The following is a 16,162-nucleotide window of genomic DNA, read 5'->3' as shown; positions in this document are numbered from 1 at the left end:
TGTTGAAAATATAAGTTACCTAATTATTTATATTCATAGTTTTTTTTAATTTATTTAAATGTTGTCTTTTCATGTCCATGTCCAATGTTGGATTGCATCGGCTTTTTCTCCTTTCCTGTTTTTTGGTTTTGAGTACATTGAGATAAATCTTATCAGTCCCATAAAAGTGATGAAATGAACTCAACCAATCAGTAGATTTAGACCAGTGCTAGAGAACAATATAAGTGATATAAGGTGTAGGATAAGACAAAGATGTATGGTGGAATAAAAGAGTCAGTACAGAGGTCAGTGTGAAGGAGCTATCTAACGCTATGTGCATTTTTAAAGTTGGATTGAGTTATGTTCCCGCCGTGTGTCTGTGGATGTGGTCTGATCGTCGCTGCTGATATCCTCGTCAGGAGGTCTGGGATAGTCTCCTCAGCAGTGCCCGCCCTTCCTGGTGAACACATTGTTGCTGTAATAACCGTCTCTGCTGAGACCAAACTCTGCAGCAGAGTCTCTGTGCATCTACTGTTGCTTCTCTTTGTGTTTGTATGTTTTCCTCAGCTAGTCGGTCATGATCTTGCTGTCTCTGTGGTTCACTATGTCTCACTCTTTCTGCCTGTCCTGCTCGGGCTGTGTCTGACGTGGAATAAGCGGGTGGGTGTTTTTACTGCTCCTCAGCAGCCAGTAACTATAGTTAATAACGACGAGGGGTGAGGTAGTGGGTGAGTTATGACAGAAGGAGATGAGTCCACTGATTGTGATGGTATGAGACTGACCTCCAGCCTGGGGGAGCATAGTGGGGGGGGGGGGGGTCAGGCCACCCATCGGGTCCCAGAGGAACACACACATGTAAGCCTACTCAAATTAAAGTGGAAACTTGGCGCGTTGATGTTATAGCCATCATTTGAATTTACTTTAAATGTGCTGAAGTACAGAATGTGTAAATGTCCAAATACTTAGTAGTATAATAGTACACTAACCTTGTTAATACTTAACCAAGTGCTGTCTCCTTTCAACCAGTCTCGTATGCAGCTCACACAGACATTAGAGTGGTACCAGTGCTTTCATCTAACTCTTATTAATATAGAGAAATAAGCATGAAAATATTCCTGTAAGCTGAGATGGACTGGTGACCTGTCCAGGGTGGACCCCTGCCTTTCACCCAAAGAGAGCTGGGATAGGCTCCAGCAGATCCCTGGGACCCTGGTTAGGAATAAGTGGGTATAGATGATGGATGGATGGATGTGCTGTTCCCTTTCAGCTCAGGTAATCTCCTGCTACTTTTAAGTCAATCATCTGTTATTTTCAAGCAAAACTCTACAGATATTTGATGCTCCGTGTTCTAAAATATGACGGTGCAGCTCTATTTATTTTGTGTTTGCCTAGAGTAGATAATTAGATCTGTTGTGTGTGCTAAACAGATGTATGCAGCAGCACAAAGCCAAATGTTCAAAACTCTTCAGCTGTAACTACAGCTACAACGAGTCTCCTGCTTGTGCTGCAATGTAGGGGGAGATTGTGTGCTTCTTCGTGACTATGTGATATCACTCACATTGGTTGAAAGCTAAAATTAACGATTTGTTTTTTATTCTTTTATTAATGTAGTGTGTGCACACACATAAATTCACCTCACAGAAGCATTTTCACTCTTTCATTGTCCCTTTTGAGTCCGTTTGGCTGTTATTCGATTTCTATGCTCGATCACTACATTAGCATAGACGCTGAATGTCTGCTACATGTGAGGAACAACCAGCTCAGTGCAGGGTCTGTGATCATTGCTTCTGAGTACAGGTACAGGGGAGGCTGTGAATTATGGCCTACTCTCCTTGTCACCGACATTAAATGAGATGAAGGACTAAATGATGGGAGTGAGTATGACTGCTGCTACAACACTTACCACCACCGACATCAATATCCTTTATGATTCACTGGCCCCACGGTGTCTGTGACCCACCTGTCTAGTCATTTGTAACCCTCTTTGTTTGCCAGCCTCTCTGCCTTTATCTGTCATTTAGTTCAAACGTGTCTTTGTGTGTCATTTTATCTGGCTTCCTATTTATGGAGACAAATAAGCAGCACAGAAACACTAGTGTGAACACAGTTAACACTGTGCCCTTCCAGTTACCTGCCTACACAGAGCCTATATTTATTGGCTGGAACAAGCACCACTGCCTGCAACAAGTGCATAAATATTATGTAACATGCAGCAGCGACTGCGATACTGAATCAAGTAGCATGATGTAATGCTGCACACAGTATAGTGCAACAGCCATGACGTGTGTTCATACATTTTAATAACGTCTTTCATGTCAGAACATCAAAGCAGTTCATCTCTGCACCGGGTGACACACAATTACAGCAGACTTCCTGCGCTCAGTATTCACCTTCAAAAGGACGACAAGCATATTCAGAGGCCGTCAAGATAACACAACTAAACATTTCCACTAAATCTTCCTGCAAACCTTTTTCACGAACACATTGAATAACTTCATTCCCAGATCAGCAGGATAAAACATTTATTTTGGGATTTTTTTTTTTTTTTAAAGGAATCAGGAAAAATGCAAAGTAAAAACAAACAGTACAAATGGACTTTAAAGGTTCTTGACTTCACGCATCACAAGATAATAAGGTCATGTTGACAGTGTGGCAGGTGATGCAGTGTCTTCTTTGTGTTACAGTTAGCAAAGGACAGCGCAGAGCTCTGGGCATCATGTTACCATATGACACACTGTCCTCACACACCAAATCCACTTTCCAACTCTTTTGTCCAGTCTGAACCATGTAGTAAAACCTGTGGGGCAATTTACAGCTGACAGCTCTCAGAAAGACCTGCAGCTGTTTTAACCAAAGCAGATTAAACTAATCCAACTGTTTCTCATAAGACTAAACGATACCTGAAAAATTTGTAAACTTAAAACTGTTTCATGGTCAAATTCAGCATTTTACAGAAGCGTGATCTCGGCTAGTTTTATTCTTGGGTATGAGTGAGGTGGTTCATCCTCTTTAAAGCCATTTACAAACATACACAAACACCCCACTAATTAAAATGTGGAGATGCCTTCTGCTGTTAAACCAGTATGTCTCCACTCCATCAGGTTGGGTGGATTTTGCTTTTGGATTTGTGGGACAGCCAGCTGGTGGACTTTCGGACTCCTGCAGATTTAGCCGAATGGGTTGAGAAACTGGGCCCCAGTACAAAGGTTTAACCAACAGATGACAGCACAGTCTGCCGCTCCCATGGACGCTGCCACACGCTCTGCTCAACACAACCCATTAAAAGCATCCATCCAGAGAGGACATGGGGTGCACAGAGACACAAGCACCATGTTAGAAATGAAGCTTCATTCATCTCATCTGAACATTTCATAGGAGCTGATGATGGTGATTTTGTGAGCAATGTATCCAAATAATCTAGAGAATCGCTTAATATTTGTCAAGCATGTAAATAAAATACAATATTTGCATTAAAAAGGAATGATAGAAAAATAGAAATATCATGATCGAGAATGGAAAGAATTTATTTTTCTCAATTCGATTTTTCATTATTTGGAGAATAAGTCCCTTATTTATTACCATGATATTTTAACCAATAGTGTGGGGACGTTTGACTAGATCCTTTCATGTTTCAACATGACAGCGCCTTAATATTTTATAGTTGTGTCTTAATTTGAGATTTTATTAATAAATGTAGTATCAGCTATAAAAAAACATGCAATGTGCAATCACACACACACGCATACACACACATACGTGGAATGAGGAAAAGCTCAGGGGAGCAGGGTTGTTTGGTATCAGCAGTAACATATGAGGCATTAAATTCTGCACAGTTCATCAATTTTCTTTCTCCTGTGATGCTGCCTCCTTTTTCCACAACCATCTCATCAAACTGCCATCCTCAGCCACTTTCACGGCAGGACAGATGTTTTGCATGATTGCACTGCGATCAGCTATCTCCACGCTACAATGAAAGAGACAGAGGTACAGTATGTTTCTGATAAACTCTGTTATCATTATGACTCACTGTATGCCTCCTGTAGGCCTACCAACATTGAGTACATTACAAGCCTGACTCATCTCAGTGACATGCAGTCAATTTAAAAACGAGGGGTTATCCTTTCAACTGATCCCATCGTGGAAAATGCAAAGTAAGAACATACATGCTGTGTTTAAATCTGACGGTCATTATATAATGGAAAAGCTAAAAGACAACAAGAAGACTTGTTTTTGTTTTTAACTGATGAGCGTTGGCTGCATGACTTCAGAGGAAAAATATCACTGCTGTACATTAATAATTGAATGAAAATAAATGAGAAATTATGCAGTGAAGGCTTTAAACTGCATTATGTCTCTGAAATCAGTCCTTTAGGCTGGACAGTGAGGATTAATACCTTTGTCCAGAGCTTCCAGGCGTCTCTGCTAATGATCCATTCAGAGCCATAGGGGCCTTTCTTTGATATAAATAACTATTATTTACTGCCTCATTACGAATGAAAAATATCACTGGAGGACTGAAGAGAAAGTCAAATAAAATCACCTCACCACTGGTCATGCTCTAAAAGCACCTGCTCTATGTTTCACTATTCAAAATCATGACTCACCTTTCTGGAAACAGGAGGTAGTTTTCCTGCCAATATGGAGGTTTGTTTGTCTGAAATATATCAGCTCATGAAAATTTACAGTGAAAATTACATTTTTAAATCAAAATTTAGGTTAATAAACGTAAACATAAAAAGAGAAATTGCCTATCAGCTAAGGGTAATATCTGCAAATTACTTGATTTATCTGATTAACATTTAAAAAATTAAAAAATAATCAACTTACAAAGACAAAGCTCACTTTAAACTAATTTGCTTTTAAGCTTTTGGTATGACTTTGTTTGTTTTGTTTTTTTCAATCATCTGTAATGCACTGTGAATTGCATAACCTGTATGAAAGGTGGTTTGTAAATGAAGTTTGGTTGACTAATTGATTGATTGACTTATTGATTGATTGACTAATTGATACACTCTTAGTTTTCATGTTTTATTTAAGCTGTTCTGTCATCATCATTTCAGCAGTGAACTACTACAGATCTGAGTGAAAACTGGGCAAAAGTTAGGCAGTGGGCCAAAACCTGATGGATTAGTTTTTGGAGCTGCTAGCCCACCATGTGGCCTTTTACAAAGCACGTTGCATTCTGGGAAACAACTCCTAAACTATGAGCTCCTTCTGTATTTCAGTCCAGGCCATGATGATTGATACTTAGACTGTCTCCCAGTTAAATTTATTATTGCAAAATTTCAACAACCCAATCATTTTTAATCCAACTTTACAAAATTCTTTATGAGCACTTTTACTGAAGGCTACCTACATTCTTTTAGATGTGAGCTATTATTGCCATAACTCTTAGGCACATTTTAATCTAACTCTCATACGTTATATCTATATTCCAAGCACCCTTGGAAAACATAAATGTGCTATGATATTTTGCATTGTACTGCTGTTTGTTCTTGTGTGAACTCAACACTGAATTCGATTTTATTTGCTGCTATATATTCCCATGACAAAGATGATGTCCATCAATACATTTCACTGGAAATGACAGAGTATTTAGAGCATGACTATCATGAGCACAGACACAAGCAAGAACTCTGACAACCAACCTCCCACCCTATTCTCTCTCTGTCCCCTGTTTCTCCACGCACGCACACACACACACACACACACACACACACACACACACACACACACACACACACACACACACACACACACACACACACACACACACACACACACACACACACACACACTCATTGACAATGAGATATTTGTGAGGTTATTGTCTAGGAGTGTCAAGTGGTCAGTCTTGAGTCTATCATGCCACACTCAAGCCTTATCTTTCCAGACTTCCTCCCCTGACCTCCACATATATCAGGCCCAAGCTAAAAGGCTAAAAGCATTCATTCTCTCTCTGTTAGATCCAACATCACAAGAAACAGCAGCCTGAGGGTCAGAGGGGAAATGTCTCAAAGTTATTTAAAACCACTTCGCCCAAACATGGGACTTGAGCTCACAATACACTGGTATAACTTCATTCCTAAAGTTCAAAAGACCCAAGTTTTGATTGTACACAGTGTTTTCTTCAGGCTCAAATATTCCACCTTCCAACATACTTGCTGCAATAGTATAATTATTCATTAGCACAAGTTTTACTATGCTTTGTATTTTACATAACACTGGTTCTTTTGTAAAGGTGAGTCACACATTCAACAACACTGGATGTGCAAAAATGTAGTAAGTGGGTTACATTATTATGGCAAGCTAGGGAACTGATGCAGCTGTGAAATTCACTTATCTGGATCATTTCATTTTTTTGATTTCATGTTATTAGCAATAATGTCAATAACCAATCATTCATTGATTACAAAGCTATGTTTTGTTTGGTTTTATTAAAAAATGAAAGTTATACTTTACCATCTGTCCTGCTAATCAGCTAATCAAACTTTTCAACATCATGTTTTTAACTTAGCTTTACTTCTACATGATGGGACATAATGCTCATTGTGCTACATGATGAGGCTGGAAAACGCAAAAACACATGACACAATCCAGACAGTGTGAGCTAATGACAAGTACTGATCGCAAACCACAAAGACAGTAAGAGCTCCAAAGATGTTTTCTGTAGTGCTGCCAATAGCGCTCTGACCAGTGTGGAACACAGCCACCTTTAGGTGCATATGAACAAGTTTTGTAGTTTTGGATTTAGTGGGTGTTGACCGAAATTAGACCCACATGCCTGCTGTGTCACCATGAATGGAGCCGCTTGACTAAAACTGATAAGAGTCAATCAAGACATTAATGAAACCTGCAGCTGAATTAGTGGCACTGAAAAAAATGAAATGAATTAAATATACCGTATCTTAATAGACTGGATGAGATAGACTCCATGATAATATTAAGATTTTACAGAGTAAATTTTGTGGAGATAGTGTGAGATAAATAAATAAATAAATAGCCTCATCAGTTATTCAGACCAAAACTAATGGAGCAATATCACATGATAGCAACAGCTGAAACAACAGGAACAGATGGTATTCCTGGATCAGGGATGTATAAAGGAAAAACCTGAGGAAGTTATTTCAGACATCCAGGCTCCCTAACTAAAAGTCCTGTTCATTTTGTTTATAGACAATGTCTTCCAAGGATAAACAGCATCAGGTCCAAAGATGACCTAAGAACATAAGGAGAAAAGTACTGAGCTTAAAACTGGGTTTCTGAAGCTAAACATTAAAACTGCTATAACCAATGTTTTTATATATATATCAAGGTCCAATGACAGGCAGGTGGCAGCTGAGTGGTTAGCACTGTTGCCTCACAGCAAGAAGGTTCCTAGTTAGAAACCCATCAGGGGCCTTTCAACCTGAGGTATCATCTGAGGATTCAATTACTGTTGGTTTTGGGGCGTTTTAAAGCAACTGTCAGCTCTTTAGCTGCTCAACCCAAAACTTTCCTGTTTTACTTTACACTATATGGTTTGGCTTTTCCTCCTTTAACATGAAAATCCCTGTGTGCATGAACCCAGGTCCATAAATGATGATTTCTTTGGTTGTTTGTTCCTGCACAGAGCCCTAACTCAACATCATCCCACATCACTGGGTGAACTGCAGCACAGACTGTGAACCAGAACTCAACTCAGCTCAGCTCAGCTCAGCTCAGCTCAGCTCAGCTCTGGATCTCAATGCTCCTGTGGCTGAATGGGAGCAAATCCCTGCAGTTAAACTCTCAGTGAAGAGTGGAGGCTGTTAGAACAGCAGGTTAATGCCCAGGGTTATGGGCTGAGATGCTGAACAACCAACAACATCCTATATGTTGGAAAGTACAATGTGTCCAAATACTTCTGTCCATTTAGTCATTTTGCTAATGTGCAAAAGATTTCCTGCATCTTCAGGATGTCAGGTGGAGTTACAGAGAGGTCTTGACAGATTCTGGCTCAGTGGGATTCCCCCTCCCCTCGACGCAGCAGCAGCTCCAACATTTATTGCTTTTGTCAGCATTTTTCCACTACTCCGACACATTTTTATCCCATGGGTGCCCTCACCCTGTCTGTCCAAAATAATGTTGGCACCTCTGTATCCAAGGTAGCGAGTAGCTCTACCTGTGTGTACTGGCATTAAAGATGAGAATTTAAATTTAATAGCAAAGGATCTGTAGTATGCTTGCATTCATCGTGTGAAAGACGTCATGGTTTTATGCAACAGCACATCAGTCTTCTACAGATGGGCACAGCAGGTACATCTTTAAGATTATAGCTGTTGGTCTTTTTAATAAACCTTGATGATGCGTGGTGGGATGTGATAAAGGGAGCGAGAGAGACAGACAAGTGAGAAAAATACAAATGAAGCCACAAAGGAAGACAAGGTTCTCTGCCACTGGCAAAGAACAAGATGTTGCTGAGAATCACATAAACATGCTCACATACAAATATCTCCATTTCTCATATACAGGGCTTTACAGCATGCATACTGGCCATTCATCCCTAAGGATAGAAATACTCTTCAGATTTGCCGACGTGCAGTGACTGACTGCCAGTATCATTCAGAAAACTGTACAGCTGGTTAACTGAGAAGCCCCAAGACACACACTCTCCCAAATACACACACGCCAACGCACATTTGAGCACACCCTTCCCCCAACCTTTCCTAACTCCCCGGAGAAGAGTGGATGCTCAGCCCACTCAAGTCTCAGAGCGTTCTGTGGATGTTTATGTAGGGATCAACTAGCTGCGACTCAACAGAAAGGCATGGTTTACAAGTGTCAGACGCCCCTCCACTCACCGCCTCAGAGTCTTCAAATCCATGTAGGTACAAGTTATCATACATGGAGGAGTGAGATTCCAAAAAGCAGCTCTTCAGCGCAAAAGAGTCAGAAACAGAAAAAGATCAACTTGGTCCAGAAGCGATGGATGATGAAGACAGGGGAGTGACAGACTCCACCAGCAGTGTCTTCCTCCACACTAAGGTAGACCACAGAGAAACAAGACCACACCAGAGCACCAGGTAGAAAAACAAGGTGGAGCTCTGTGTTTCCTGATGCTGATTTGGATTTTATTGCCCCCAAGCTGAGTGAGTGTTAGTTCCCATTATAAGGCAGCCTGGTTGTCCCCAGAGGCAGCGCAGACCTGGCATTTCATCTGCCTTCCAAGCTGAGATCACACAGGCCAATCCCTTCCTCCAGCATTGGCTGATGACAGAGGTAGGATGCAGCCTGCTGATTGGCTGGTGGAGGCTCCAGTCAGCCTGCCAGGCTGTGAATAAGGAAGAGGCATAAAAGGAGGTGGGGCGTGGTCTGGGATCATCAATAACCAGCAAGCTGTGGCTATTCCATGCATGGACGTGTGTGTCTGAGGTAATCGCATAACCTACACATCCATATGCAAAGACTAGCATATAATTTACACCTGCAGAAAGACAAACAGCCGAGAAGAGGAAGCAGACCTGATGCTACTAACACACTGCTCTGTTACACAACTTTTGATGTCTTTGGGTGTGTGAACACACTATGAGCATAAAGTCAATCTACAAAGACTCTTACAAATTGGTCATATAGGAAATCAATCAAGAACAGTTGTAGAGTTTAAGTCTAATGTTTGACACCTTTTGTCAGCATCAGCAGTGTCTGGTCAATGGAGAGATGGTAAAGCTGTTGCTATTCAACTATTCTGTGTCTGAGTATTTTATCATTTTATACTTTCTGTACAAAGCTCTTAGTGATTCCCTGCTAAATATTTAGTTTGATTATTCTGAGGCAGATATGCTGTAAGTTAGATACTATATGAGGGTGTTTATCTCATCCAGTAGAGATAATATTCATTTCATGAACAATGAAAACACTGAGACTCAAAGATGGTAAAACTTATCTGGACTTATCTGAAGATACAGATTAAAAATATTCAGTGAATTGTAAAGTGAAACAACATGACATGACTCAGTCAAAAGGAAAATAATTCATTCAAACCAAAGTTCATGTTTGAGTGTCTGTCTATATGTAACTTTAATGCTGTTAGTAATTGTTTGTATAGCATAGGATTGTATAATATTAGCTTTTATTTAGGGACTGACTTTAAAAAATAATGTACATTGTTTGAAGTATAGACAGAAGAAATAAAAACACATAAAGTACATGCATTAGTCCTCTATTTTATGCTTGCTGGATCCAATCAAAGTGAAAGTGAATGAGGATACTTTTCGTGGTCTGAGACGCAGTTTTGAGAAAGTAGAACAACTGCGCCCTCTACCGGCAGATCAGGTCATAGCAGCTGCACCTGCTCCTTTCACATGATGCATCTGCATCAAACCTCCCACAGTTTCCTTTTATTTCTCCTCTTTAGCCACATTGGATGGCTTCATAATCATTTATCAGAGATTATAGTGGAGGAAGAGATGTGACACATCAAAGACCTGAGCTCAGATAATGATTTGTGTCTGGAGAACTCTGCAGCTCTCAGCCCTCTTCGGCCTCTACAGTACACTTTGCATGAGTGCATGAGTGCGTGTGTGTGTTTGTGTGTGTGTGTGTGTGTGTGTGTGTGTGTGGATGCCATCTATCATCACCCAGTGCTAGTTTCAGGCTCCACCTGACACAAGCTCCACAAGACTGCAGGTGCATGAAGAAACACCCATTAGGGCTTTGCTTTAGTAGAGAATTTAAAGTTCAGTGTGTAATAGCTACAGCAATCTATTAGCAGAAATGGAGCATAGCATTCATTTTTTCAGTCCGACCCCAGTCCAGAACTGAAATAGCCAATAAAGCTCATCAGGAAAGAAACACAAAAACTCAAATTTGTTATTTTCTCCAGAAGTTTGCTTTTCTTGGTAATCTTATTAGGGGTCTCTAGGGGTCATGCTGTGGTACTGGCAGAGTAGTGCACAATGCCAGTGTGAGTTTGGAGAGCAGTGGTCGGGCCTTATAAAGTAATTCACAAATTAAAAGCTGCTGAGTTGAGCCTTGTGACCTACATAAGTAGGATTAGCAATGAGAAGAAGCCTTATCACTTTGTGGGCTGCAGGCACCAAAACTTTATTCTCTCTGTTCAATGTCATTTAGAAATGAAAGGAAATTTCTTGGAGGAAGCTGCATCATAGCCCCCAAGATGAGACTTCACTAAAATCTGCAGGCCTTATATTCATAATAAGTTTTGGATTTGAATTTCAGACAGTGGGGAATTAATCTGGGTGACCCGGGATGTGAATATGGGCTAAGACTTCACTTCAGACGTTTTGTGACTAAAAGGTCATTTTCAGTCATGCTCAGACTGAAAAGCCATTAAAGCCTCCAAAGAATTCATTACTGAACATTCACTTTGCAATGTGCGCAGTAAAGATGGTTTCTCACCAGAACATACTGTGTGCAAAGCAAAACATGGAAGCTGTTTAAATATATTTTTTATATATTTTCCTGCCTGTGTCAATGAACCTTGTTAGAAAAACCAACGTTTTTTTGGTGAGTCTGCATCTGACAGTTCAGCTCAGTAACATGCATCACCTGGCTACTTTCAATCATATGCTGTTATCATGATAATGAATAAAGCTTATTACATTCATTATTTATTTTCATTTCTTGTAATGTGTTACAAGAAATGAAAATGTTTCATTTCTGTTTCATTTCTTCTAATGTGTTAATGTGTAAAACAACATGCAGACCTGGTTGATTATATTCTGAATATGAACTACACAAACTGTAAAAAACCTGATAAAATAATGAATCATTACAAAGAACAAAGAGAAAAATGACTCATCTGTATTTTCTTCATCTAAAAAAAAAAAAAAAAGATATCTGACCCTTTGTATCAGTATGCTCTCATTCCTTTCTCTACTGCATTTTCTTCTGCAGTATTAAATGTACTGCATGTAGCTATTTAACAAAACAGTGCTAATTACAAAACCCTGAAAATCCTGTTCAGGTTACTTATTTACAAGTTCTAGTAGCTGTTCTTCAGAATTCCCCACCACTGTTTTTGTCATTGGTTAGAACCTGCTGGTAAACTTCATGTCCTGACATACTTTCCCCTAGAGTTCACATTTCTCTTTAACACAGACGACATTTCTAAAAAACATGACAACCTCTGTTTTGATGCAGATTATGTATCCAGCACATGTACAGGTAAGCATGCGTTAGCTCTCTAAGTGAACAAACAAACGGTCCTCTGCGCCATTTCAACCCTGCATCTCTCTGGATTATTCCCGAGAGCAAACATCTGCCAAGTTTTGGTATCCTCTTATCAAGGCTGGCCCGGAAATTGTTCGGGCAGAAACATCTGTCCATGCGACTAGTGCGTGCTCAGCACACCATCTGGGCAAAAGAGCGATTCAGAGAATCCACTGAACTGTTCTGCATCTCATGACTCATACTCATGTACCATATCGTCTGGAATACATTCTGTCTTCTTCCTGCAAAGTGTACCATGTTGACATTTTAAAACAACAATTTAAAGTAGTTTTCTCTCTTTTCAGAATTTCTTTTTCCTTTATTTTCCCTTAAATGGACTTATCTGTCCAAGGTCACCTGACAGATTCTGGCTTGGACAATTTTGCCACACTCCCTTAACCTTAATACTTAGTGTCAACCTCCATTAAATCGACCCTCTAGTTAATGCCCCTGAACACTCTCTGGGCATGTGACTCATAACCTCAATTTGCTCCCAAAGTCCACTCCCCAGATGAACAGCAAAAAAAATACAGAAATGCCAACTGGACTTACTGTAAGTTTGTAAGATCGGTGAGTAAAGGTGAGTAAATCTCACATACATGTGAGCAGTTACCGTACAAAAATGCACCTTCTCCTAAAAAGGAGGCGGAGGTGCAGTTTCCTGCTAATCAGCCTTCTGGGCTTGACCCCTGTTGTTGAAGGGCGGCTGTTACTATGGATACATGAGGGAATCAAAGCGAGCCCACTGCTCCTCTTCTCACCTGATGACGATCGCACCGGTGATGACACAAATCACAGCGGGGGTGTTACAGAAATCTGTGAGCGTGTTATAAGGAAAGGAATGAGCAAGAGCTTTCATGTGTACATTTCTCCATCCTTCTTCATACCTTCTTTTTAGATTCTGCTCCTTTTTCTGCCTTGTTACATCTTTATTTCCTTGCTTGTTTCTCACCATTACGTCTGGTTTTCCCTCCTTCCTGTGACCCACGTCGTTACTTCCTGGTGATTTCGTGCATTCAGTAATTAATGTGTGATGCCAACAGGTTGAACATATGTCGCTAATTAAAATGCAAAGCCGTGACGTGGACTGTACTATTCACGGGGATCCATCATTGTGTGGTGTCAAGCTCTATAGTCATACCTTTATCTGATCAACAAATATGGTTTAAAGGGAATCAAGTACAAAATTAGACTGTTACTTTCAAACACAAGACTTTCATAACCTGCAATTCCTCAGGACTCACCCAATAAAATTTCGTGTACAAACTGACCTAAATATAACAGAAACTGCGTCAGCCACAGACACAAGCACTGAAGTCTACCATAAATCACATCTGGCTATTGCTTTTGACAAGCTGGCATGTGCTTTTGTTGGCAGGTTCTCACGAAAAAACCTTCAACTTGATTCATTCTGATTTAAGGTTTAAGGATTTAAGGTGTCCGCTGAGAGGTGTGTGGTGTTGGCACAGGCCAGCACGTGACGGAGGAGCCTGAGGTCAGGTATGGAGAAATGAAAGACTGAAAGAGGCTGTGAAAAAGAAAGAGTGGGTGTTTGGGACAAAGTTAGCCAATGACAAACTATCCTTGTACAGCTGACTGGCCTCTGCAGCCTCCGTTACCTTGGTAACTTGATAGCGGGACGTCAAAGTCCAGGGTAGCTGAAGTCCCTTATCCATTATGAATTACAGAAGGGACTTAATACAGCAAACCAATTTGAATTTGTTTTACAGTGGCACATAAAAAAGAAGGCGGCAGCGAGCGCGTTCAAACAGTCCTGCCTCGCACCATCTGTATGAATTATACATGACTGGCAGACGCCTCATAAGCAGCTGAACAGGCTGAATTTCCCACGCTGATGCAATTCAAGACCATTGATCCCCCAAACTACAGCACAGAGGTCACAAGCTGCCATCCTGGAAACAAAGGATGTTACTTTCCTGTTCCTCATGTGACATTACAGCTGGATTTACGTTCACAACTCCGCTCCCACTAAATAAGGAAAAATAGACGTGAGAATTAACACAATGGATCTGCAGAATCTGCAAAAGATCAGCCAGTTTTATAAAAGCTTTGCTGTTCCCATGATCCTCAACACCAGTGGTGCAAAACACTGTGTCTGTTCAAAGGGTGACCTGATTAGAAAGGCCACGTTATTCATTCCTTTTAGGACAACGAAGGCTCAAGCTCGACTTTGTCAGCCTCAGCTGTGCTTAGCAGAACCCACCAAATATTTTTCAGTCAGTTCCAGGTTGAGCATCGAGCCCTTACCTGTCTGAGGATGAAGCTGGTAGAAGTGGTGCTGCCATCCGACCTCTTCAGTCTGCTGCGTCTGGAGTAAGTTCCTCTGTTAGCCTGGTGAGGGCAGATAACAAACGCACAACTTCAACCCACTCTGTCATTCTGTATTTCTGATCCTGTTATTGATGTATCAGCCCTGCGTTTACCCTTTACTGTCCCACTGCCACTCAGAAGTACCTTGGAGAGAGTCACTGGACACTGGAAAACATCTGGAGTTAAAGTGGATGCTCCTAAACTTCCTAAACCCAACACAGACTCTGCTGCTTAGTCAGGCTGCATTATCTATTACATTCATCTTTACCAATTAACCTGCTGATTATTTTCTTCTTTAATTTATCCATTAACTTTGTTAAGGCATGCTCAAAATGATGTTCTCAAATGTTTTATCTGACCAACAATCCAAAACCTGTAGATGTTCAGTTGACAGACGAGTTTTATCTCAAGGTCTTTTGATCTTTTTTTGACTGACTCATTATAAATATATTTGTCAGTCTAGCTTGGCATCGTGACAATATATTTCATGAGATATAATTCATTCATATTGTCAGAGATTTTGTCTTCTCAGTGAAAGCTCACTTTGTGTCTAATATATTAAGCTATGCCATTACAGCCAGTATTGGAAATCAATAAACAGGCTTGATTTATTGCTACACAGTATATTTTAATGGTTCTGCATCTGCACCAATATGAAAATAAACCAAACGTTTTGATCCAAATATCTGCAGCAGAATCCAAATCAAAGCTTCAGTTTCAGCTGTGCGGCAGATTCAGCTAAAAATGCATTTCTTCAGTGGAGCAGAGCCTCAGTCCACCTCATACATCATGAGTGCAGCTCCACCAGAACATGTTTAATAATTAAGCACATCATTTCGTTTCTTTTGAAAGAAATCAAATCCTCTCCACACTGCAGGACCCGCGCCTCTTTTGGACTGATGACACCTCAGGGGCTCATTAGGAGTGATGAAAAATGGAGCTGCAGTTAAACACAGAGCTGTTTAATGACTTTAGTGAGTCTGTGGGGAACAGCAGCCTGCTCATTTTTTTTAAAATCAGTTTTCAATACTGCGTATTATATTTGGAGCGTGTGTTTTGTTCGTCTATTATATTAATGTTTCCAAACATTATTATTATTGTTTTAATACTTTAAGGCTTTCTGTGTCCGTTCTTATTACAAAAAACAAGTACAACTAAAGCAGAGAAGGCTCGGTGATGTTTTATTCTCCTACCTGGAACACGGGCTTCTGCAGCCCGTCTCCTATCCCGTGTCGGGTGTAGATGTGCCGGGACATCTCGGCCAGTTCATCGGTCCAGGGAGGAGGCTGCCGCTCAGAGCCGCTCCACTGGAACTGCTGCTGCTCCGGCGGGGGACAGTGAACCGCCGGCTCCAGCTTCGCTCCGGGTTCAGGACGACAGAAGAGACGAAAATGTTACCGTGCGCTCGGCTCCGGTCACCGCTGCAGATGCGCCCCGAGCTGCTGTAGTTTGCTCGGATGGAGCGCGTTTATCAGTGCGGGTACAGACACCAACCCTCCCCCTCCGCTTCCACCACACAGAGTAGTGCTGCGTTTGGGTTCAACACAGAACTTCAGAGTTTCTAGAAAACGAAAAAACATGCAAACATTTTAGAAATCACATTTTCCAAACAGTGTCCATCCTTTATAATAAACTATGTATTCCCTCATTTTGTCCCACG

General features: G+C 40.8%; 1 protein-coding gene across 3 annotated transcripts in view; it reads right to left on the bottom strand.

Annotated features, from left to right (window-relative positions):
• cacnb4a (calcium channel, voltage-dependent, beta 4a subunit) overlaps positions 1 to 16,162 on the bottom strand; it is a 27,428-nt gene extending 11,266 nt beyond the window's left edge. For 2 of the 3 annotated variants that reach the window (XM_026294601.2, XM_026294602.2), the window contains exons 1-2: positions 15,696 to 16,162; positions 14,440 to 14,523 (exon numbers count right to left, since the gene is read on the bottom strand). In XM_026294601.2, the coding sequence (XP_026150386.1) occupies positions 14,440 to 14,523; positions 15,696 to 15,758 (147 nt within the window). In that variant the 5' untranslated portion in view covers positions 15,759 to 16,162. Of the gene's footprint in view, positions 1 to 8,801; positions 8,936 to 14,439; positions 14,524 to 15,695 lie in introns of those variants that run through there. The other variant, XM_026294603.2, reaches the window with a different exon arrangement.

Source organism: Mastacembelus armatus, chromosome 21 (assembly GCF_900324485.2).
Source record: "Mastacembelus armatus chromosome 21, fMasArm1.2, whole genome shotgun sequence".
In the NCBI taxonomy this organism is placed as follows: Eukaryota; Metazoa; Chordata; class Actinopteri; order Synbranchiformes; family Mastacembelidae; genus Mastacembelus; species Mastacembelus armatus.
This window is presented reverse-complemented; position numbering and strand designations above follow the sequence as displayed.